The 25,812-nt window shown below is 43.6% G+C and overlaps 1 protein-coding gene across 1 annotated transcript; it reads right to left on the reverse strand.

The window, feature by feature from the left end:
• Positions 1-1,493: 1,493 nt before the first annotated feature.
• oprd1a (opioid receptor, delta 1a) lies at positions 1,494-23,151 on the reverse strand. The gene is made up of 3 exons (XM_085792317.1): positions 22,596-23,151; positions 5,714-6,069; positions 1,494-2,988 (listed from the first exon to the last, which is right to left on the reverse strand). The coding sequence occupies exons 1-3, from the start codon at positions 22,844-22,846 to the stop codon at positions 2,459-2,461; spliced, it is 1,137 nt and encodes a 378-aa protein (XP_085648443.1). The 5' UTR covers positions 22,847-23,151; the 3' UTR covers positions 1,494-2,458.
• Between the last annotated feature and the right edge of the window lie 2,661 nt (positions 23,152-25,812).

The following is a 25,812-nucleotide window of genomic DNA, read 5'->3' on the forward strand; positions in this document are numbered from 1 at the left end:
AGTATCATCACTGAGGCTAATTCCGCTTTTAAAGACACATAGAATCATTTTTAATAACTCACTCCCATGTGATAGAAAAAAGCAGTCCATGCACGCACGCTCACAAGCTTCGCCTTTGATCCTTGATCCAGCTACAGCACTGTATGTTAATCCATTAGTTAATTGGATTTAATTAGCTTTTAATGAGCTCCCTAAATATAATGATTCCATACATTCTGCCTTTTATATAACTTGAATATTCAAAAAATAATGAGACAGAGTCAGCACTTGGTCGAAGCTAAGCAGAGAGCAGGTATATACACTACATTACACCTCAGATCACCACTGTCATTGTAAGGAAATATTCAGGAATGTATTACACTACAAAAATGTCAATCTTCCACTGCTCACAATAAAGTCAATATGTATTGTCTCTATCTAGTCTCTGTGAGTAACTCCTCAGTCAGCCCCGTAGGAAAATTGCTGAATCTGTTAACAGAGCATAAATCCATCTCAGGCCTCAGACTGTCGTCTTTTCTTCCCTTATTCCTTTGCTTTTTCATGTGAGCCAACAATCAATGTGGTGGAATACTTGAATGTAGCCTATATAAAGCATACATAATCACGGGTACATCTAACAGTCATTTTAACTGTGGCTGAAGCCAAATTTGTTAAAAATGCAAAAGCTTTATTATCTACAAATTCACATTGATCTACTTTTCCCATTTCATTACCCCCTTCATTTGCCATTGATTTATATTATTCAGTTTGATGTTCTGTTCTGTTCATATTCAATCTGCTCTGTGTTCCTAAGAATGCCAGTGTTGCACTCCAACATTAATCACAACTGTGATAAATTACGACATGTTTGCATGTCAACAGCTTATTTAGCCCTCTAAACAGTTCCCCATGAGAGCGACTGATCAAGTCCTGCATGATTACTGCAGACATACCTCATCTGGTATGCAAAACTGAGATGGGGAACGTCTTGGCATCTATTGATTGATGCCTTCAATTTTATTGGTGTCAAAATCTGTTGGGACTAAATAGATTACCCAGCGTTTACCAGAATGATGTAGTGCGCTCTGCCTAATGTCATTCAGTCAGTGCGTCTTCAATGTGCTACAGATATCTAATGCAACAGATTGCATGATTTTTTTTGTTTGTTGCTCATTTCAAATACAGATCGATGATCTCTTTGAAGCAGTTTATTTGCTGACACGGAAGGGGCGTCTTTATCTACACTGTGATGGAGCAGCTCTCAGTCCAAGTTGAAGCATGTTCTTTGACTTTACATCTGTTTTAAACAATAAACCGAGGAGGAGAGTGAAGTGTGGTGGCGGCTGCCTGCGGGGGTTCTTCAGCGGCAGGTTTATCATTCTGCAGTGACCTTACTCAGAGAATCTCTGTGGGTTTAACAACCATTTATGAAAGTCAAGTAGCTGAAGAAAAGTCCATAGAAATCCGAGCATCAGTGGTTCAACGCTACTGTGAATTTCTTCATGTGAGCAGAATTATGATTCCATGTCTTTTGTGACAGACTTTTTTTTTAATTGGTGGAACATTGAGCCCCCAGTTTCTCTTTTCATCTGTATATCAGTCCAAAGACAGAATAAAAAGGACAGAAAAGAGAAGTGTCAAGTGTTTTTGCTGTAGAAATAAATAAATATGTAGATAAGGAAGTGAATAAATGCAAAAGGTTGGCTGAGTCACACAGAATACCGAACAAGAGCTCCCTACTTCTCTGTGTAGAGAGTGGACGACTCTGTTGTGCTGTAATCCATCATCCAGCTGTCGGTGTGTACGTGTGCGGTTCTGCTCTGTAAGGCTTGCTTCTTTTATACGGGCTTAAAAGACACAGATGAAAAAGTTTTCTTTCCTTTCACCAACACCAAAAAAATGTCATTTGACTCTCTGAATGGATTGCAAGTCTGGGAAAGCAGTAATGAAGTTGGACTTGAAAAGGCCGTCCTTTCATACCTCTGTTGTACATTATTCACCCTGACAGAAACTGTCTGTTCCATCACAATGGGTCGTGCCCGAGCGAGGCGTTGTTTGCTTGACAAGACAGAAACCTGCGGGTGTTTTTTTTGTTTTTTTTCTATTTTCTTTTTTGCATTATCAAAACGTCCTGTACTCTGGTACCCTTGTCCTTTAGGCAAATTGTGAGCTGGGGATTTTCTGTTTTGTAATCTTGTTTTGTTAAACTCACTTTCCTTCCTTCCTGCGCCTATTGTCGCTGCCTTTGTGAGCCACTAGTGAAGCTCATTCTCCATCATGAGTAGCTCTTCCTTTACATTTCCACATTTCCAGTATTTCAGGCAAAACTGGAGAGAAAAAAACTGGTACGACCTTATTTTGGGATGTGCTTGTGAGGGTTTTGTTAAAATTCTGTTGTGGATATCTGAGTGACCTCTGACTGCAGATCTTGTTGGATCCTCCTGGAGCGAGAGCTGTGGGGGACCCAGTCCATGCCTAGTCATGCCGGCTTCTTCCCCCCCTCCGTGGGAGCGCAGATGGAGACAGGCTCCCTGGTGGTGTTGCGGCCCCTGGTCAGACTGTTCTGCTCCACGCGGGTCCGGCAGGGGAGGCAGAAATCTCTGAAGCAGCGTTTGAAATTCTCATCCAAAAAGGCATAGAGCACGGGGTTGAGGCTGCTGTTGGTGTAGCCCAAGGCGATGCACAGGTGCCAGCTGGCTATCACCAGAGGGTTCCTGGTGTCGATCTCCACCATGGTCTTCACGATGATGAAGATGTGGATGGGGGTCCAGCAGATGATGAAGGCGGCCACCACCACCAGCACCATGCGGGTGATGCGGCGCATGTTGCGGTCTTTCTCCTTGGAGCCCGACAGCAGGCGGACGCTCCTCAGGCGCAGGATCATGAGGCCGTAGCATATGGTGATGACCAAGACAGGAACCACGAAGGCAAAGATGAAGACACAGATCTTGGTCACGGTGTCCCAGTACCAGTCAGGGTCAGGGAACTTCAGCATGCACATGGTTTTACCTGAAATGAGGACAGGTAGTGTTAGAGAGAGTTACGAAACCAAGCAGGTCTAGACAGGTTTAAATAATACATTCTATGCGAGTAGTTTTTTCTAAATATCTTATCAGGAAAAAATAAGATTCAATTACTATCGAGGCATTTTACTACTTTGTGCATCCATGGTATGATAGACTCTTTGCGTCTATCTGTGGCTAATGGATGGTAAGGGCTGGGTAATACTAAGAAAGAACTACCTTGTGTCATCAGACCACGATGGAAGGCAAAGTATCTATGGTTGTTCTGAACAGGCACATTCAAAGGGCAGGTAAAAAGCTGGCCGTCAGAGCCAAGGGGGAAGAGATAATGTGAATATAATGGCACATTTCAGTCCCCGGGAGGCGATTCATAGAGTGGCACTAGAGTAGTTGTGTAAAGAGAGAAAAGACAGGTCTTATGGGGGATGTTCAAATGGCGCAAATGTTCCCACTTCTGCCTGCCCGGTCACTAAACCGGGCAGGTAATTGTCAGTTCTGGAAGTGGTGAAGGAGGGGCTCCTCTCAGCCGTCTGACCATCGAGTTAGAACTTTGGTTGTTAAAGGGATACTTCACCCAAAACCGTTATTACCGTTATGCCAAGGGAGGGTTTGGAGAACTTTTTGAGTTAATGGCGGTGGCTGGAGCTCACTTTTGAATCGTCCAAAACACACACTATGAAACATCCAGATACCTCCCAAGTGTCCTGAAGCCACGACATGAAAAAGTTGATCTCTGTTTTTAACCTTGTTGTAGCAGTAGCTCCCAGTGGCTCTGTTGATGTTTGTGCGCATGTGCGAGATTTGCTGCGAGATGTTTTTCCGTGTTTACATCAGACTTCCAATGGTTTACAATGACAAACAACATCTCAGAGCAAATCTGGCGCATGCGAACAAACATCAACCGAGCCACTGGGAGCTACTGCTACAACAAGGCTAAAAACAGAGATCAAATTCATTTTCAAGACACTTGAGTCAGTACGGACGAGCAGTATGGAGGTATTTGGATGTTTCATACTGTGTGTTTTGCCACCATAATATGAAAATCCGTTGCCAGCCAGACACCCCCTGAAGTTCTCCAAATCCTTCCTTGGCATGAGTAGAAAATTGGTGAATTATCGATTTTGGGTGAAGTATCCCTTTAATGTACACCGATCAGGCACAACATGAACACTGACAATGTCAATAACCCTCCTGTTAGTGGGTGAAATATATTAGGCAGCTAGTGAACATGTTGTCCTCAAAGTTGATGTGTTGGAAGCAGGACAAATAGACAAGTGTAAGGATTTGGTCCAGTTTGACTAGGACGACTGGGTCAGACATCTGAAAACTCAAAAAAGGTCCAAGTCTGACAGCTCACTGAAATAAATGTAGATCAACTCACCCTTACACCCACAGAAGGACTCTAAGTAGCAGACTCCTGAGATTTGCATTCATGGTAAATGTCAAGAATCTAATTTCCACACTCAGCTCTGAGTAAATAGTTATTTTCCCCCTGAAGCAGCTAAAATGGTGCAGGATAAAATAGTTCCCCCATCTAGTTGTAGCCCCTCATTAAAGTCTTATCTTGCTTAATGGAGAACGCCAGGAATCAGCTTCTCTTGCATTTTATGGGCTTTTAGGGGAGATGGAGTAGGAAGAAGGAAGCAACACAAGAACAATTTGTTGTCTCCGACTTGTTGCTCTTTAATGTCTGCCTCCTACTGTGGCCTCTCCAGGTTTTAATGTTGGACAACCTCTGAGTTTTGAATCACAGTGGGAAGCTCCTGGGTGTTATCTGAATGCAGAATCATGATCAAACAACAACACTAAAGTCTGACAGAACAATAACACCCATGTGTGAACCAGGACTTACTTTACTACTTAAAACATAAAGGGAAGCCTGTCTCCTAGATGTACTATTGTGCTATTTGTCTGATATGAACCTGCTGTAGTAAGAGTTTTGCTGCTTTAAGAATTGATTTATAGATATTTGACCTCTTTCTACAAAGCAGAGTTACAAGAACTAGAGTTTTTGTTATCCTGCAGAGTAAATCTAGTGGATTTCCCCCTGAGGGAACTACCTTGTATCTTTGATGAATCAGATATTATGATTGATTTCAAACAAGATTTCTAATATAGTGGTTTACATATTTTAATTTATTTTCTACCACTTACTCCTAGCCTCCACATTGGGATTACATTCATAAACGTCATTATCATTGCTTTTCTTTTGTGTAGCCCACCATGCAACCTCAGTAAGGTAGGCTACAGTATTTAAAGGAGACATATTCTGCCCCCTTTCCACAAATTTAAATAGTTCCCAGGTGTCTTAAAGACATGTCTGTGACATGCTTTGGTCAAAATCCCCCAAGGATCAAACATCACAGCTCTTTTCATCCTCTCAAAACAGCCCTGTTCAGAAGGGCTGCTTTCAGTGCCTGTCCCTTTAAATGCAAATTAACCACTGCTTGCCCCGCCCCACCCCTTCTACTGGTATTAGGTAGGGGTTGTATTATGCAAATTAGAAAACTAGTTACATCACTGTAAGACATCTGAGGGAAAATTTCATAAAACCACATGGATTTCAACCTAGGGAGCCTGAAAATTACAGATGTTTTTGTCAATTCTTACATTTTGGGGGCTGAAAGGCAAGACAGACACCCAAATATATGTTAAAGAGCCTTTAAATAGAAATAAAAGATGGAACGGAAAGAATAAAACACAATCTCTACCATTATCTGCCACTTTAGTCACAGCCATGACCATGATGGGCACCCCGATGGCCGAGGACAGCACCCAGATCAGCACGTTGATCATCTTAGCCTTGACGGGCGTGCGGAACTCCAGCGCCCTGACCGGGTGGCACACGGCGATGTAGCGGTCCACGCTCATCATGGTGAGGGTGAAGATGCTGGTGAACATGTTGTAATAATCGATGGCGATGATCAGCTTGCACAGGATCTCCCCGAACGGCCAGGTGTTCATGAGGTATTTGGCACTTTGGAAAGGCAGCGTGCTGGTGGCCAAGGCGTCGGCGAGAGCCAGGTTGAAGATGTAGATGTTGGTGGCAGTTTTCATCTTGGTGTACCTGGTCGTGATCACAGAGCAGAGAGGAAACGTTTGTAATAAGGAGCGACAGTAATGAGAGCAGCCGGGTATGGGAGTCTCTGTTATGGGAATATGGGGATTTAAAAGTATGGCTTAGATGAACAGTTAATTCCCTCGTGCTATAGATGTGCAGTGAAGAGCTGCGAGTGCATAATGCTAATTCCTCACAGCTTAGATATTACTTTTCAAAAGAGTGATTTGAGATAATGGTTACAATTGGCTTGTTGGCGTCTGATCAGGCATCCTACTTCCAGGGAAAGCACCAGAGAGCAGTGTGAAGAGTATACTACACTTCTATTGAACTGAGCTTCATATATATTTTATGGATTCTGCTTTTAGGTTGGCACTGTGCATTTTTCTTTATGTGTGAGTGTGTGTGCGCCAGAGATGGAGATATTTTTGTCACGTATTTGAAGAAGAGGGGAAAAAAAAAATTGGTCATCAGCACTGAACTCATTTTGTTTGGTACGGTATCAGCTTATTGGGGTCAGAATTGTTTCTCTGGGGCATGAGGCTTATTTTCACACAGGGCACGAGCAAGAACAAGGTACCAGAAGGTGTTTAATACTGTATAATACACATTATGTCTGCTGATAGATACTGTAGATTATTTATTTTTCCATTTGTTTTGACAAGGAGTAGAAGATTGCGTAACTCATATTATTGGTTCAGTCTACTATATTGTTCTTTTCCATTCAAATCCACCCACCCATATGTCTAAATGGATATTTGTATTTGTATTGACTTTTCTTCTAGTCATTTTTCACAGGGGCTGAGCAGGCAATAACCTAGGGGTGTTGGTGGTGGTCGTGGTGGTGGGAGGTGTGTGTGTGGGAGAGGGGGCTGCAATTTTGAGGAAAGAATTTCCGTCAATTCCACCAACTCTGTTGACTCGCTTGTAACATAAAATCCTGCCTCCCTGCTAACCTAGATCCCCTACAGTTTGCCTACAAGGCAAACCGCTCCACGGAGGACGCCATCACCACCACACTCCACTCCATTCTGTCCCACCTGGAAGGCAAGAACACCTATGCCAGAGTCCTTTTCATTGACTTCAGCTCCGCCTTTAATACCATCATCCCACAACAGCTTGTGGAGAAGCTGAGGTTACTGAACATGGACACTGGCATCTGCAACTGGGTCCTCAGCTTCCTCACACAACGGCAGCAGATAGTCAAGATGGGGAAAAGAACATCCAGCTCCGTCACTGTGAACACAGGGTCCCCCCAGGGCTGCGTCTTGAGTCCCTTACTGTTCAGCTTACTCACACACGACTGTGCTGCATCACATACTTCCAACAAGATCATTAAGTATGCGGACGACACCACAGTGGTAGGACTCATCAGGGAGGAGGACGAGGCTGCTTACAGGATGGAGGTGGAGCAGCTGACGTCCTGGTGTAGGTCTCACAACCTGCTCCTCAATGTCAGTAAGACCAAGGAGATGGTTGTGGACTTCAGAAAAACCAGCAAGCTGGACCTCAGACCCCTCATCGTCGGCGGGGCTGTGGTGGAAAGGGTCAACAGCGTTAGATTTCTTGGAGTTCATCTGGCAGAGGATCTCTCTTTTACTACTAACACTGTTGCCATCACGAAAAAAGCCCAGCAGAGACTCCACTTGCTGAGGAGACTGAGGAAGGTTGGTCTCCCTACTGTCCATCTGACCACCTTCTACAGGGGCACAGTGGAGAGCATTCTCACCTACAACCTTACCTCCTGGTTCGGCAGCTGCACCAGCAACGAGAGGCGGCAGCTGAACCGGGTGGTAAAAACAGCCAGCAGGATTACAGGCTGCCCCCTTCCAACGCTGGTGGACCTGTACAGAAGGCGCTGCATCCACAGGGCAGCTGCAATTACCCGAGACACTCACCATCCTTCTCACAGCCTGTTCTCCCTGATGCCTTCCGGTAAAAGATACCGGAGCATCCGGTGCAGGACCACAAGGTTCCTCAATAGTTTTTTCCCCCAGGCTGTGAGAGCACTGAACTCTGAGAGCGCACTGTCGAATGGCTGTTAAGAACTGTTGCTGCACCTTTAACCACTTTACCTTAACTGCTGCTGCTTTTTTAAAAATTATTATTACTATTAAGAGTATTTATTTAGTATATTTTTAATTAACATAGGATTTTAATTTGTATGCTTTTATTCTATTTGAATGTTCAGATTTTTTGCACTGCTTTTAATCTAGGAGCACACAATTTCATCTCGTGTACACCGTACAAGAAATGACAAATAAAAAACCTTTGACCTTTGATTAGAGCTTATTACTCGTGCACAATAAATGAAACCTAGTTTAGCGGTGTGTGTATTAAATTAAAACCATGTCTTGAACTCCAAACAGTGCTCCAACTACAACAGTTAAAAAAAATAAATGACCCAAAAAGCAGCCACATCGGGGACAGATCAATAGAAAGAGGTGTTTTCTATTGACACTCAAACAGAAAATAGAGAGATTCATCAATGTGGCTGCCTCTCTGATGACCAATCAGACTGTGTTTTTATTGGGTTCACAGCAACAACACCGTCAGCCTCATAATTGGGCGAATATCTGTGATTGAGTTGAATGATGAGTGAAAACTAGTGTTGGACTTCTATTTGTCACTGTTCTTTCCTCAAATAGAGACCCTGGCTTTGATTCACCGTGACTGCAGCAGGTAGCAGGCCTTTATTTCAAATTGCCTCCATTTCATATCTATAATTGGCCATAATGGTACATCTTTCTCTCATGATTGCAGTGTTAAAGTTACTGAATTACTCGGTAATACTAACTCAACCCTCCTCTGCTGCAGCTGCTTCAAATTAAAAGCCCCCTGGCGTTTCACTGAATAAAACCCGTTATTTCTTAACGGGCCTTTTGTTGCAGAAAAGCACCTCAAGTCATTCCAGTTGCTGATGTTTACATGCCATTCACATCCGGTAGTTTCTTCAGTTTAGCAGGTATTGATGGCTCTCTCTCTCTCTTTGTCTAATAGTTAGCTGTTTCTCTGCCTCATTGATAATGGTTCACGTAATAAATGTCGTTTATTTGCCATAATGGAGGTCAGGCTCAGCGAATTGAAAATGTAGCCATTCTTCCTGGCAGCTCCGGAGGAGATGGGAAGCCAGGGCCGCTGAGCGACTGCCGGTAACAGGAGGAACAGAGGTTCATGCCAGTGCCGTGCCAACAAATATAATGATTATAGTACTGAATTTATTAAGGCAGCAGAAATGTAAATCATGCTTAACAGGCGTGCATGTTATATGAGAGGCAGCGTGAGTTTATCCCCCTCTCGACTACACTGTATATCCCTTTCCCCTGCTTACTTATTTTTATCCCTCCTCCCCCAATGTGATAATAGTGACAGCAGCTCGGGTTCGCCTCAGAGAGGGTTGATCACATATGCTAGCCCAGTCTGGGATAATATGCATGCGCCAATGCATGAATGACAAGCGAGGGAGAGTTTATAGATTTTCTTGACCCTGTCCACAAATGTGATGGCCTGCAGGATCTCTGCTGACTGCTCCTGAAGGCCAGTCTGACAGTAAAACAGTCTATAAGGCAAACAACAATAAAATCAGTAATGGACCGTAACTGGCAAGGCTGGGAATCCTGTGAAAACAGCATTTTTTTTTTTTATGTCGACAGTATGTTGGCCTGCTGCATTCTGAGATAATTTTCCACGAAATATTGAAGATCATAAAGGAGTGCTGGCTGAGTGGAGCTGTCCATGGTTCTGAAACCAGGCTGTAACTCTGGCATGTTTAATTAGCATTCTACCTTTTGTCTGTGGTGTGCAGCCACATTCTCCATGTATCTGCATAAGGAAAGAACCTAGACTGCCTGTTAGCTTGTTTTAAGATTATCAATATAAATATGAATGTTTATTATAAAAGAATTCCATCTGCTGTTCATCTAAATATTTATAGCTGGAAGCACAGAGATAAACAGCTGTTGCTGCCTTTACATCATTAGGAGGAGTCATATGATTCATGTGGGTTATTATTTATGTTTCCATTGCACTCCATTGCCATATTTTGTATAAAACGTTTCCGTCCAGGTTTGATTTGGCCCTTTAAGGGCCTCCAAGATAAGCACTTCATGAAAATACCTCATAACATATTCAAATCATTAAGAGAGGGATTACCTCAACCAGATGAATCATTGCAGCTGATTGATGGTGTAACCTTGAAGTGGTCTTTCAGGAAAGAAAACCACTCTCAGCTCTCCATGCCATGAGTCCTACCTCTTGTTTTCCACTTGTCTGAGTTTTTAAAAGTGTTGACTTAATTCTTGAGTTCAGTATCAAAACTTGAAATCAGATCATCAGGAGATCAATTGGCGTGTCATCAGATGACACTTCCCAGAGGCAGTGGGTTGATAGTGTATTAGTGGCAGAGGCCTGTCTGATGAAAAGTTTGTCTGATGTAATAAATCAATTTATTGTAAATGTAAGATCCGGCCGCATCAGAAAATGTAATTAGCTTTGCTGTCAGAATCCCATCAGTTATTCCATTATTCGTTGTCAGCTCCAGCATTACTCTCTGACACAATCAGTGCCGTATGTGCCTCCTCTGTTCAGCTCAAGGAGATAAGTCAAGACATCAGAGTGTTTCTGTTAATATAATGCATAGAAACACATAATGATGACAAACACAAAGCCCTCAGGACAGAAACTGCTCATTAAATGGACGATTGTAATATCAGCTTCATGTAGGTGCTGCTATTGATTTTCAACCCCCTTTAGTTTTTTTAGTCATTTACATGTTGCCCAAATTAGTTATTAGGTGCTCCTATTTGCCCATGTTACCATGACAACAACACCTGCCTGCCCAAGAAATGTCTGGAGTGTCGTCTTTCCTCTCGTTTCTGGATGTTTACTCAACGTGGACATCAGAGATAATATCTGCAGGAGGTGTGGAGCACGTCGACTGATACCAATATGTTTCATGTCTGTGAGGAAGGATTTAACCGAGTTATGACTCCGAGAAGGAGTGTGATTATTGACTCGGATTCACCTCGCACGGCACGTTTGTCTCACTCCCCCTTCCTCCGCCTCCACTCCAGCTCTCCCCTGAGGAGACTTGTAGCTCTAATCTCTCTTCAATGAGAATTTCCTGCACACCTCCATGAGGCCCCCACTCTGTAACAATGATTTCAGCTTTGGTTTTAGTGGTTTTATTTTTTTTATATTTCACATTCATGATGAAAAGAAACAGCTGCTTCTTAACATTTCCATGTATTTTTGAGAGGCTTACTCATGTCCTTTGTTGGGAAGTGCAACCTAATACAGGTATAAGCTTCTGATAATTACATAGTGTAAGGCCTGTCTGTGATGCAAGCATAATGTAACGGTGAAGCTGTGAACTACTGGGAAACATAAAAAAAAACACCTCTTGCTTGGAAAAGGAGACGGATACGGATGCAAATGACATCAGATAGGAAAATACCAGGTGGAGACAAAGTCTAAATTCTTTTACAGTCTCATGCAGAGAAGAAAAACTGCACTCTGTTTAGTTTTGTGTCTAAATCTCTTTGAAGCCTTTGATTCAACACCTAGAGCTCGACTTTTGACATGAGGGGAGGATTATGTTCATTGTGAGAGTCACTTTCACAACCGAACCGTGATTCCAAAGAAAGCGCTCTCCTCCTCTGCCTAATCCGTGCTGACAAGATAGGAACCACACACACAGCAAACTGTATCCGTGCACTGGGGCAAGACTGCCACCGCCTTCCTCCCTTGAGTAAACAAGCTGTGAGGTGAAGTGAACCTCAATCCTATACCACGCCATAAAAAAACCCCTCCAACCATCAAATGACAAAAGCTTTCCCCGGCCTTCATCTCCAAACAATCAGTGATGTACAGCCTCCAATCACAGTGTAAAGTATTGGCAATCCTGACCTCTGCTCTCTGTAGGTAAGAACATGTGAACGATTTCTGCCTGTTCACCTTGATGGAGGGCTATTGATCAGAGGCCATCAGTACTGGTTTATCATTCAGCTTCCCATTAATCAGACACCACCAGCTCGGCACTATGTAAATCCCCACTTAACAGCCGAAGGCAGGAGAAGTGATGCACCAATCAGAGTCAGTACTCAGAGTCATTTAAAAGGACACGCCAACATTTTTTTTCCGTGTCTTGCCCCACTCCCGAGTCTTTGCTTGAACCCTCCGTTTTGACCGATCTCATGCCGTTACCGGCATTTGACCGCTCAAGATGCCTTACCGGAGAGTTTTGTCAGCTCTGAGACGAAGATCGGCCCGTCAGTTTCCATTTAGAGTTGCTGAAGAGTTTCTCTGATGACTTTAGGTGGAGGCAGGCTAACACTACCTATGCATTTCCAGCGTTTGAGCTAAGCTAATTAGCGGTGCACCAGTTCTGCCCGTATCTCCCTTGTTACTACACGCACAGTTGAAAGGATGGTGTCTATCTGCTTGTCAGGGAGTGAGGCAAGACACACACAAAAAATGTTGCCGATCCATTTAAGCCACAAAAGGCAGCGGGTGCTCAAGTAGGAAAATACTGCTCTTTACAATAGTAAGCTAAATGATAAATCATATGAATATGTTGGGCTCTATTTTCGCAGACTAGGTGCAGGCGTGGCGGATCTGCCCTGCGCCTACTTCCCTCCCTCCGGCGCAAGTGGCATAGAGGGCGGGGAGAGGGCGTGGAGTGGATTTAACACAGCCGAGTCAGATCATCACCAATCAAATGAGCTCCTCTCCTTTAAATCCGTCGCAAGTTTGATTTCACCGTGGAAGAGGGAGGCAATTGACTGCCCAGCTCGCAGTGCGCACATGCACCTCATAGGCAGGTTTCCACAGTTCCAGGCACATTTAAATGCAATTAATAATCACAATAACCCTTATTTATTGTAACTATCTGAATCAGCACATACACGTAGCCTATATCTATATCGATTGTCCCGTCACACTGATGACAGATGGGACATCCACGGCTGCTTTTTTGTCCCAGTCCCTACCTGGTTTCATCTGTGTTAATTCAGTCAGGCTGAGTTTCCATTACGCATGCCGACAGCCTTTGATCTGTCATCAGTGTGACGGGACAATCGATAAAGATATACGTGTATGTGCTGATTCAGATAAAATAAATAAATAAATAGGGGTTATTGTGATTATTAATTGCATTTAAATGTACCTGGAACTGTGGAAACCTGCCCGTGAGGTCTTGGTGACGTGTGCGCACTGCGCGCTGGGCAGTCAAAATACCAGTCCGCTGGCTGCGCTTCGCCTTGCGCTGAGAGTAGACCAGGTTGGAGCTGGTGAGCTTTCGGCGCGGTCTATTGGGAACAAATTGTCACTGCGCCAAGGTGAATCTGTCGACACCTCCCCCTGCTGCGCGACCACTCCCATCTCGGCGCACAGCAGTCTGCCAATTTACCAAATCCGCTGCACACGTTGTTGCACTGGACGGAAAAACCACTGCGCCAGCTGTGCCAGGGCTCGCCTCGCTGCGCCCCCCTGAGTTGCGCCAGAAAAATAGAGCCCAATATCTCTATGGGCTCTAATTTGCACTGCGCAAAGGGGTGTGTCCAGGCACATTTTGCAAATATTGCGCATGCCGCAGCCTGGTGCAAATCCTCCTCTGTCCCGAGTCTCCCGCCTCCGTCCTTCATACTGGCAAGTGGCAAAGAGGGAGGAGAGAATGCCGCTAATAATATAAAGACACTCACATTTAGTAAGCTATATTTAAACCTTGTGGTAGTGTGCACAGATCACAACATAAACAAATAGTAATGCGTTACAAGGATGAAATCAGAAGCATCTCTGTGGACGCATTGCCAAGCGTCTCTTTTTATCTTTTCTTTTGAATTTTCTGAGATAAGAGATGCCTTCACTATCTGAAGCCGAGGCTGTTTGTGGTTGGCTGACAGAGATCATAGTTTGTTTGTTTTTACTTTTTCTTTAGTTTGCATCACAGTTTCAGCTGTGTTAATTCAGTCAGGTTGAGTTTCCATTATGACAAACGCCTTTGATCTGGCATCAGATGCAACAGGACAATCAAAATAGATATAAATTTATGTGCCGATTCATGACGTGTGCGCACTGTGCGCCGGTCAACCTAATTACCACTGCACCGGCTGCGCTTCGCCTTGCGGCGAGAGTAGACCAGGTTGGAGCTGGCGGGCTTTCAGCGCACCTTCAGCGCGGCTTTCTGGTACAAAATTGTCACTGTGCCAAGCTGAATCTGTCGACTCCTCCCCCTACTGCGCCGCCACACCCATCTCGGCGCACCGCAGTCTACCAAACTGCCAAATTTGCTGCACACGGTCGGACGAAATTACTACTGCACCGGCTGCTTTACGCTCCGCCACGAAATTAGAGCCCCTTATGCCAGCCCTGTGATAGAACACAGATGCACAGATTAACAGTATTGCTAATGGATGGATGGGTGGATATACTACATTAAGGCCATGTCCTTGTTTTGAAAAGGTTTTTTGAAACATGGCATCGTTTCAAGGGAGTCGTGTCAGTGCAAATATGACGATCAATGATGATGGCACACAATCAGTCATTTATCTGTTCTCTACTTTCATATTTACAATCATAATAAGATGGGTGTCCTCTGATCAGCCAATTCATCAACACGTGGCCTGCAGAATCACAACACTTCAATATATCATGAACCAGCACAACTTTTTTTTTTTTTTTAGCATTAACTCCACCGGTTTAAACCGCTGAGGAATCTCCTTCACCAATTCATATGGTGCAAATCATGTCTAATGATGTCATTCAACCAATCACTGTGTCAGTGAAGGTCATGGAGTGAGCTACACACACAGGGTGAGACAAGTGGGGAAAGTGGCAGAGTCGCTTTAAAGAAGGAAAGAAAGTGAGAAGGAGGTGTTAAAGCTGTTCAGTTGGTGATGTGTGGAGGCTGTTTTTTTATTTAAAAAAAAATATATATATAGCTGAGACTGTGTGAGAGTGTTAATAGCTACTTTTGACATGATTTTGCACTTTATTTTAAGATTGTTAAAAGCTGTAGGATTGTTAAAAGCTGTCTGTTAAATATAATAATTACAGCACTCATTATCATTTAAATTAAATAAGAGCACTTCATTATTATTACAGTAATTATTATTTATAATCCCACCAGTTCACCCAGTCTCACTGATTAAAGTGTTACACTACTTTTTTTTTGTCTGCCTTTGTCTTCAAAGTTTAACACCACAAAGGGTGTAAACTTTTTTAAGGATTGTAGCACTGTTAGTCTACAGCTGAATGTTTTTACGTTATTACTGTGTGCGTTTGTGACCATCACAAACCCTCCCTGGAAACTGGCCTATCAAACCTTATTGAGAAAAGTTTCCTTCGTGAGCCAGAGAGGGCCGTGCTGCACCATGGTGGGTCGAGGAGGAAGTGGGGAAGTAAAGGGTAAATAGCAAGAGGCAGACAGAGACAGTATGTGAGAACTAGATGAAGTTGTCTCAGGAAATGTAAAGTTCTGGTCCGCAATGTTAATCAGAACTGCATCTACAGGACAAGCTATGGTTCATTTTCTACATGTCTTTGAGAGCAGATCATTGTGACATAATAACAATGATGGAGGCAGAGGGAGCCACAGTGAGCTGTTTGATGAGGAGCTGCAGGGGACTGGCTGCACACCACCAACTCTTCAGTGAGGTAACCAACCTCACTGAAATGCTGTTGGACTCAAGCTGTGTGCAGAATAAAATCACATCACAGCGGTGGAGTGATGGAGACGAGCCAAAGTTGGTCTGACTTATCTGTTAGAGCCACCCAAACTGATAGAGTGAGAGTTTTTCTGTTTGTTTTTTTCCCACACTGGGCTCTGATGATCTGATAAACAACCTCCTTCCACACTACCTTTGCTCAGTCCTTGGAGGTCTGTTTGTGTTAGCATATATTCGGCGACTGTGAGCTTGGAAGTTTGGCCGTCTGGCATCGCTGTCTCCCTCATCCATGTCAAAATTGCATTGCGCCTCGGAGCTGATTGGTGAAAATCTGACTCGGCACACCTTCTCTCCTCCCTCTTTCCCACTTGCACCAGTAGGCGGGTCAGGAGGAGTAGGCGACTTGCGCCGTGCATGAAAGTGTACCTGGAAGCGTGTCTGGACACATCCCATTGGCATGGCACACCTGCGCCTCGTCTACGAAACTAGCATTCAACCATTCAAGGCTGGGGCAGCTTTTCTCAAAGAGGGGGCCCTGGCCCTCCAGGGGTCCATGTTTAATATTTAATTCAAACATCACTATTTGAACTGGCAGTTTCAATGCTACTGAACCAACAGTGTGTTTGTGTCCACTTTACACTGAATGTTTTCGACTTTTGCCCATTTGAAAGCAATAATGTGTGTGCTTATGGTGATCAGGTCACCTGGTTACCTCATATATTTAGAGCACTAAGACATTGGATCGATTCCCAGCCAGCCAGACTCTTAATGTCACTTATCTGCTCTCTCTCTCTCTCTTCACGATTCCTGTCACTCATCACTTTCCAATCGAAGAAAGACAACAAAGCCCCTCCCCCAACTCTGTCCAAGGTGACACTTCCCCATGTTAGCTGGAGAACGTTCTGGATAACATCTAGTAGTTGGGTAAAGGTAGGGTAGGAGATCCTGGAAAAAAGGGTTCGAGCAGGCTACATTTTGAAAATACACAATTCAAAAGTCGCTCACACCCAATTTAATCCCAGAGGAACAGGTGGCAATTTGATTGACACATCACGATCCAATTGACTTGAACATGCGTTCAAAAGTGATTGGATGGTGTTCAGGATTGCGCATTCCACAAGTGCCAGATTTTTTTTTTCTTTTTTTTTTGTGAAAAAGCATTTAATTAATTAGTTGCAATTGAAGTGTGAAGAGGATATCAAGCAATTCAGTGAGAAATGCCCCAGAGTCTGTCTGTCGGACTCCAACCGCAGCTGCTCGGGTGGAGTGGGTGCTTGTGTGTGCTCGCTGTGACTCTCGAGCTGTGTCCCAATTCAGGGGCTGCAGCCTGAACTGGGACACAGCTTCGGTCTCGGATGCTGCGTTAGCTAACATTATCTTAGCTCGCCGTCTTGCCCTGACCTGACCTGTCCAGTCCTCTTCACGGAGCCCGTTGCCTGTTACTCTCCCTCTTTCATTTTTTAGTCTCCTCGGACAAAAGTTTTTCTTTGGTTTTCTTGCTGCTTCTGCCATGATAGCGGTAATCCCACATAGGCGTTCGCATCGACTTCTGTGTTTTTAACGAATGGGGAAAGGGGGAAGTGACATATGCTGTAAAGCAGTCAGCACATTTGTAGTCTTTTGTGTGGAGGGGTTCCTACCATCCACCTGGAAGCTGTTTAGTGCCAGTGAAGGCGATACAGATTCCCATTAGGCCATGACAGAGGTGTCATTCAACCTGTTGTAAGTCCATGTACCATCACAAAAGTTCTGAAAATATTATATGAAGGTTGAAAAGTTACTTAGTGTTGGTTTAAACAGGTGACTGTTCACACTGTTGTGGCTGATCTGTGAATACCCATGACCTCATTTAAAAGGTCATTCTTAGTCATTAGTCATTTGTTTAACAGTTTGAGTCAAGCCACGAAGTTGTGGGGAATAACTCAATCTAGCAACCTGTCTCAATGTTGTGGCTGATTGGTTTTTCTACTGTAACAGTAGTTACGCTGTAACAGGCATGCTAATACTAACAAAGTGAACTGGCTCAGGCTAATTGCTGGCTGACAGACACACCGCCCTGACTCCTGTTCCTGTCAGTCAGCAGCAGACGCCACACTGTGTTATCAGCTGCCAGCCTCAGTGCAGTTTGCAAATGACTTTGATTGCTGCACTTCAGATACTAAGCAATGTTTTTCTTTTAAGTGTATCTCTCATCTTCGCTTAGTCAAATTGGAAATAAGTGATGAACATAATTAATTATTCTTTATTTATGAATTCTGATTAGCTTGAAAGTAGATTAATGAATAAAAAAGTCCCCCAAAAAAAGTAGAAGCTTAAAAACAAAATGAGAAACAGAGCAGTAAACAAAAATAAATCTAAATAATGAGGTTTTAATTTGATTTATCAGCTATGTTCAGTTATTTATTTATTTATTCATCTTTTGTCTTTTGTCTGTTTTGGGCCTCCTTAGAGTCTCTCATTCAGCTAAGGAGAATTAGTATTTGCATTTAGCTTTGTTTTGATCCTTTATATCTGCGCTGGTTGGAGTTTCACCGCCTGGCTTGACTACATCAGTCCATTCAGTGTTCACACACGTGTCAGGCTTGATTCTGCAGGGCTGACGGCCATACACACACACACATAAATGCTGCAGGGTGAGATAGAAGACAAGCAGTGAAAAAAGACTGGCCATGTTGACTCAGCCCAGGAAATAAATAGACCCAGAGCCTGGCATCTCACACACACATACGCACAGTCGAGCTCCTACTGGCAAACGGCCACATTTTTTTCAGCCAAATTTCCACTTCCAAAATAAATAAATAAAAATTAGATCATGATTTAGCTTTCTCTTTTGCATGCGTACCAAAATATTACCAAACCAGAATACCAATGTGTTCTGAGAGCGTCTTCCAAGATGTGTTTTCAAAGAGGGAACAATAATCCACACCCAGCAGCTCATCTCTGAATCCACATTCACATAAACGAACCCCGCCTTCCACTATACAGTAGCTGTGCATCAAAGTGATTTCAAAGGGAGACCACTTGACTGAGCACTGAGCCGGTTCTTATCTAACAGGGGTGGCATCGGGAATGGGGGGGTTGGAAAGGTAAGGGATGGCTGGGAGATAAGTGGCAGCCTCACGCCCAGCTGACCTCTGACAGTAACAGTGGACCATCTCCAGAGGAGTCGGTGTCAGCCTCTCCATCAGCAATCAGAGCGAGGGTTCTCGGTGCCATGGCAGCCGGGAGCATCCAGGCACATTCTGCAGTAAATGGGATTCGTGTGCATTAGAGTGTCTCTAGCCGAGAATCTATAAGCGGAGGGAAGTGCCCAGCAATTATGACTATTTATGACTTCGCCTGCCTCTTCATAATACTGCTTCTTTGTAAACCATTGGACAGATGAAACAAGTTGGTCTATCTTCGGTTTTAAAGTGCAGTTGGACTGATAATGGATTTATAATTGCACCATTTCTAAACAAGGAGTTTGTATTTGGTTTTAAAAGAGTCTCATATTAATGTGGATGAATCTACATTACCCACTTATTAATGGGTCCATTTTCGATAAATATATCATTTTGTCTTCGGTCGGCTCACCCCGCATTTCCTACTTTTGGTTTCCCGGACGGTGCCCGGCGGGTGATGGGAATAACGCCGCCAAATCGCCGTTTATGGTCGGAACTACAACTTGATAGTCTTCAAACCTCCGACTTTCATTCTTGATGAGCGAAAACATTCTTGGCAAATGTTTTAACTTTCGCAGATAGTGGAACAAGGGAATCTTTGACGTACTCCCTTGTCCTTGTGGCCTTAGGGTTAAGACACTGACCAAGAACTGTCTGACCCAGTGCTGCATGTCATCTCTAATCCCTTGACACCCTTGTTTCCTGTCATCTCTAACTAAATAAAAGAGGCATGACACATCAGACTATCAAGGCTGACAGCACTTAGCTGCTGTTTACATAGTATTTTTTTTAGACATAGCTATTTGATATGTTTGTATTTTGCATTCAGTGGTTTTTATTCTTACATAATGGTCCTTCCAATGTGCTCAAGCCCACTCACTTCTACATAAGTATAAATCCAAAGGTCTGGAGCCAATCCCAGCTGACACGGAGGTAAAGTGGGATACATCCTGGACAGGTCACTTGTCAGTCACAAGACTGTGGGTGGAGAATTGCAGTAGGCAAGGGAAGATTCTTTGTACAGCCTAACAGTTTGTCTCGAAGGGTTTTAGACAGCATGATAACAACATCCACTGCCCAAAAACTCCCAACAAAGGAAACAGGAGAAAAGCGGAGGGATCCCTCACCCAGGACAGGCAATAGGTGCTCACACATTGGAATGTAAGAAGTGTAAAAGCGACAGAGAGCTGTGTCACAACTTTTGGTCTTGATCCTAAACAGGATACAGATTATAATTCAGACTGTAGACTGTATTCAACCCCCAATATCAACACCAACCATTCAATCAACTAGGTGTATAGCCAGTGCACTATTTGTATTCGGGTTCGGATTTGGGCTTTAAAAAAATCTTTGGATTCGTTATTCATATTCGGAAAGAAACCGAAGTGGGCGTGTCTAAGTTACGGCATGCTCCCGAATACTGAGGAGAAACTTTGGTTAGATAAATTACTTGAGATCAAAGCATTGTTTGCGTACTTTCGAATAACATATTCGGGTTCGGGTACATCCCTACAATCAACCTGCCATTAAAGCCATGACCAGCCATGACCATTAAAACTTTAAGCTGCTGCACGATTGTCTGTATTCCTGACGGCACATCACAGTAAACCCACTTTAGTCTTTTCAGTTCTTAAAAAGGCTTTTGTCAGACAAACTAAGAACGTTTTCAATAACCAAACCTGGATGAGTAATCACCATATGTAAGTTACATTCACACTACTCTTCAGTTTCCTAAACCTCACTACATCTCTACGCTCTCTTCTCTGAGCTCTGAGTTTACAGCTGCTCCACAGGAGATAATACATTCTGACCAGGATAGTTAATGTGCTCAGCCTCCCTCTCTAGGGGGGGGTACGGCATCACTGATGAGTCCTCTCACTCACACAAACACAAGATGCCAGGCGAATTGTTGTGCGCAGTTTGATTCATTGCCTTTTTCCTGAGCTCTCATCCATCTCCTTGTTTTGTCTCCCCCATACCCCCCCCCTCGCTCTCTCTTTATGTTTTGCCTTGTGAGCCCAGGTTTTGCCCTTTATAACTCTCTTCTCCTGAGTGGAATTCACTGGCAGAGCTGTAAATATTTATGAATGTTTCTTTGTTCGGTATTGAAGGATTTCCACTTGGGGAGGCCATGGCTTGTTGGTGGCTTCACCAATAATCAGCTGTTTCTTTCTCCTCTCTGTCTGCCCTCCCCCTGCTGCTCTCCTTTGCATCTCACTGTTTGCACTGAAATAAAACCACCTAACATTTACACTGTCTCACTGTCATGTCATGATTATGGGCTGAAAAACAACCAGTAGCCTTTTCTCCTGCCACTCCATCCAGCTATTTACCATCTCTTGATGCAAATGAGAGTCTTTTACAAATTCTGCCAGCTTGTTTAATTTCCAGCCCAACTGGTGTAATTATTGCCTCAGGTGATATTGCAGAATGTTTGAGATTAGCAGGTAATTGATATGAGTGAGGACGAGGCGAAGCTGCTGCAGAGGATAGAAGCTGTTTCCCTCATGACAAACACCCAGGTTAATCCTGAAGGCTTCCTGGGAGTCGACAAGGTGCTTGTATGTCCCTGCAGAAAGCCGGTGTGGGCTTTATTGTATTGCTTTTAGAGCTTCAAGGGAAAGGCAATCCTACGACCTTGCACAGACAATTATACTGCAAACATCCACTAATGGACGGAATCAATTTGCTCTTGGAAAAAAGCACAAGTCCTTTTTGTCGCTGCAGACACAACATTCTCAGAGTTTATTCTCATTATCTAGGCTTTCCAAGGGGGATTTAAGCCAAAAGATCAAATGTGCAATTAAAACATGGGTTTATCCTGCTCTTCATCCCTGAGAGAAGCAAATCCATAATGTACACTTTAATTTACAGACCAAATAAAGACCCTGTCTCCTCGAGAGACCCGGGAATCCCATCAAACCCAGCACATAGTGGAGTGTCCATCACAGGTCTGAGCTACTGGAAGCTCAGCCCTCTGCGCCCGAGGAGCAGCTGAGTCAGACTGAACCGGGAGACTGCGTCTGAGACTGCTGCCCCCCTCCCACCCCCCACCACTATCACCCTTAACCCCTTTTGACATAAACCATAGACATGTTGTTGCTTGGTGCAGAAATAATGACAAAAAAAACAACCTCATGCTTTATGCAGGAAGCTGCTTGGTATGCACATAGACTTTGCACACAAATGCAGCTGGGAGTGTGAGGGGCTAAATGTGTACAAGATGGTTATTGAATAAGTCTAACATATGGTTGAAACATATTGACATTTTTTATTAATTTAAAATCTAATATATGTATCTTACAGTGTGTTATTTTGGATGGTTCTATTCATTCTTACAGGTTTCTTCTGAAAACTGTGGACTTAACTTATATGGAGATCGTTAGTGCAATGGGGGAAAGCAGAAGCAAATCTCACTTCTTCATGGCATCAACCTTTAGTTCTAAGTCATTGTCATGATAAAAGCATATCAGCAGATGGAAGTTAGTAAAAAAGAAAAAGCCAAAAGCACGGCAAAGATTAAATTAACATTTGGGCATAGTGCTCAAAATGCGCAGTAAAGTGTATTAAATGTGTGAGGTCACCGTCACATGTCGGATGTTATGAGGTATTATGTGAGTGAATTTCATATTAAAATGCTGTTGTTCTCATCGAGCCTCATTAAAGCAAATAAATGACAAGAATAAAATCCAGTGACAGTGTTTACCTGACCACCCCGTACATGACGAGGACGTTGCCCAAAAGTCCCACCACGCAAATGACGGAGTAAAGCGCCGTGATGGATATGGCTATGATTATACCCCCGGCGCTCCTCACCGGACTCTGCCGCTCGGTGTAGTTCTGCAGCCGGTCACCCATCAAGCCGCTCTCCTCGTCCGGGAAGGTGACATTGAAGGGGATGACGGAGTAAAGGTCGGACAGGGAGAGCTGAGCTCCGGGGACCGTGTACGTCTCCATGCTGTGTGAACCCAGCTGTGTCCACTGTGGCCGTGGCGCGCGGCAAAAGAGAAAAGGAAAAAGAAAAGAGAAACTTGCCCACGCGCGCAGATTGTATGGTCAGCAACTTAAACAAGAGGTAGTGGTGAAGAGCGCGGGTCCGACTGGAGGCGAGAAGTGAGAAAGAGTTCCCAAACAGCGAGCAGGAGAAGTCGCGGCTCTGCGTAAAACGGAGTTGCGCGGTGTTGGTCTATCCAGATAAAGAAGGAGAAGGAGAAGGAGAAGGTGGCCCCTCAGCAGCAGTCAGCTGAGTGTGTGTGTGTATGAGTGTGTGCTCTAGTTGTATGCGCACCCCGCTCCACTCTCCAACATCTCCACCTCCCCAGCCGGCCGCTCTCTTATACCCGTGCGTCGACGTCAAAGCTGCGCGTTTACACCGTCATGAGACTCAACGGGGGAATGGCCAGGTGATGCCCGGACTCAGAGATCGAACCCTTGTATGGTGCTATTGTTTCGGTTTTTTTTTTTTTTTACATCAAAAGCAACGATAAAGAGGAAGAGCGGACTGACATTTGGAGAATTAACATTTTGTACCATAACATTTTGTACCATGAAGTCAGAGGAAGGTGTTTGAAATAAACAATTAGGATATTATTCTGGTCACCAGGTTGAAAAATGAACTTTACAAGCCAGTTATAACAAAGCTGATGTGTGCCCATACCTTAAAATTAGATTGATGTGCCATGCTCACAAGCTGGGAAAAATAATCAACCTGCCAACAAACAAACAAGTCAAAAATCAATAAAATCCCCACTGCAGTAATTTAGGCAGGTGCTGACAGAGAAAGAAGAGGTTCCACTATGTTTTGATTGCCATAGGCTGAAATACACCATCAGTTGTTCCTCTTTACACAACGCAACTCAAAACAAAATATACTTCCCATGGCACTTTTAAATGTCATGCCTAAAGTTTATTGTAGGCTAAAGTTATAGTAAGCTACTTTTATGAAAGAAATAGAAAAGGCCAAACACTAAAGAGAAAATTAAGATAAATGCTCCTAAAATGTGAATGAATAAATGATCTTATAATATTATAAGAATATTGCAGCTGAGATTACAATTCAACGACAGCATCACGATGTGAGCTGGAGTTCATCTAGTCGTTGTGGATTTGTTGGGATGGTCACATCAAACTGGTTTTAACTTGTGTCGATTAGTAACCACAATCTGATGTCTTCCACACGCATGGCAATGGCATCATCACATTAAGTTTTAGTTATGAGAATCTGCTTAAAGTCACAATGTTAAAGAGTCATTATTGAGTTGCGTCAACCAAATTTATTTCCAATATTTCACACCTCATCAGTGTTGATGTCAACAACAATCAGCTATATATTGCAAACAATGAGTTTAATTTACAGACAAATAGACATTAAAATAATAATAATGCACAGGTAGGCTTTTAAAACTGTCATGTTGTTATGTACTATGTAGGCTTACCATGTTTGTCGTAACCGTTTGTCTGTCAATTCGTAATTGTTATGTTTGATGTTTGTCGCTACAGGACGCTAAATCTGGTGCAGCCATCTTTTTATTGTTTCAATAACTAATGTCACTGCACACTGTCCTTTTTAAAATAAATAAATGAAATGACAAGAGAAACAAAACAAATGTCAGATTGAATACATTGAACAACAATGTAAAAACATAGTGAAGTGAATGTTGTATTAAACTGAGGGAGGCTACCGGTCTCCTCCTCTGACATCCTGTCCACTGCCATTTTCATCTCGGTGCAGAAGCCTGAGAGGATTTTAAAATCACATTTCTCACGTCATGATTTATTCGTTACACCTGTCTCCTTTTCACTCTGTCCCAGATGCAGTGTCGTCTCCCTGGTGGACAAAGGCTGATCGATCAAGGACAGTTTCCACTTGCTCATCAATGCTTATTTGATGGCGCCAATGCCACCCCCCCCCCCCACACCCCCTTCGCCCCCCCGGGACATGGGATGCTCAGCCGATGTATAACCTACACAAGAATTCAGATGGATAATTAGACCCTTAACCAATCATGAGTCTGCCTCCCACCCACGCCATCTCTATTGATCACCATCACATTCAACCTCTGCCTTGACCACATGAACCTCTGATCAGCTGATCATCTTCACCGCCTGAGTGCAGGGTGTGTCATTCACTTTCTACGCTACGTCACAGTCTAACCACTGTCTGTTACTCCAACAAGCTTCCTTGGCCTTTAATTAGTGTTGACTTTTACTCTCAGTAGTAAACTTTTCAATTGCTTAATGCTCCCAGAGGGCAGCACCTTTCCAGAGATGCTGTTTAATTCTTAATTACCTCTGAGAAAAAATGTCTTAGGAACAGTGATTCATTGTGCATTTTACCATCTCACACCACTGTAGTTTCCTCTTTGTCATGTTTCACAATGTGATCTTCACCCCAGACAAGTAGTAATTTTGACAGTGAAGGACAGACTGTATCAAGTTTCTCATAGGAGGAGAGACTGTAGACTGTGACGGTGCAGTCATTAGCTCAAATCCCAGGGCTGCATGGGCAAAATTTTAAATTTGAGGCACAAGAAAATCTGTTAACTCCACAAGAAAATGAGTTGTTGAAGGAGCCTTAGGAAAGTCATTTAAAGCTCAATTTACTGTTCTTAAGACCACCAGGCTGTGTACACGGTGTGTGTGTGTTTTGCAGCCCTTGCAAAACCAAAAACACAAAAGCACAAGTGCAAGAATGGTTTAAACTGTGTTTATCTGTAACAATGTGAGTGAGTCGGCGGAGCCACAACAGTAAGCTACGCATCACAAACGCATTCGGAGGGTGTTGACTGACAGCATGGAACGGACACGCAGCGCAGCCATTAACTGATCCACATCCAGTGGAATTCCGGCGAAGGCCAAGGAGTGTTTGAATCCTTGGGAACAATTTGTCAGAGCTTAGTTAGTCCGGGTGTGTGAAAAGAGCC

The sequence above is a fragment of the Trachurus japonicus genome, chromosome 11 (genome assembly GCF_045865225.1).
Source record: "Trachurus japonicus isolate A0001 chromosome 11, Traja_1.0".
NCBI lineage: Eukaryota > Metazoa > Chordata > Actinopteri > Carangiformes > Carangidae > Trachurus > Trachurus japonicus.

Bases quoted from the DNA above. Each gene is read 5' to 3' on its own strand.
- oprd1a (XM_085792317.1), bottom strand. From the start codon at position 22,846: ATGGAGACGTACACGGTCCCCGGAGCTCAGCTCTCCCTGTCCGACCTT. The intron at 6,070-22,595 runs GTAAACACTGTC...GATCACGACCAG, and splicing joins GTCATGTACGGGGTGGTCAG to GTACACCAAGATGAAAACTG. The intron at 2,989-5,713 runs GTAGAGATTGTG...TCCTCATTTCAG, and splicing joins GACTAAAGTGGCAGATAATG to GTAAAACCATGTGCATGCTG.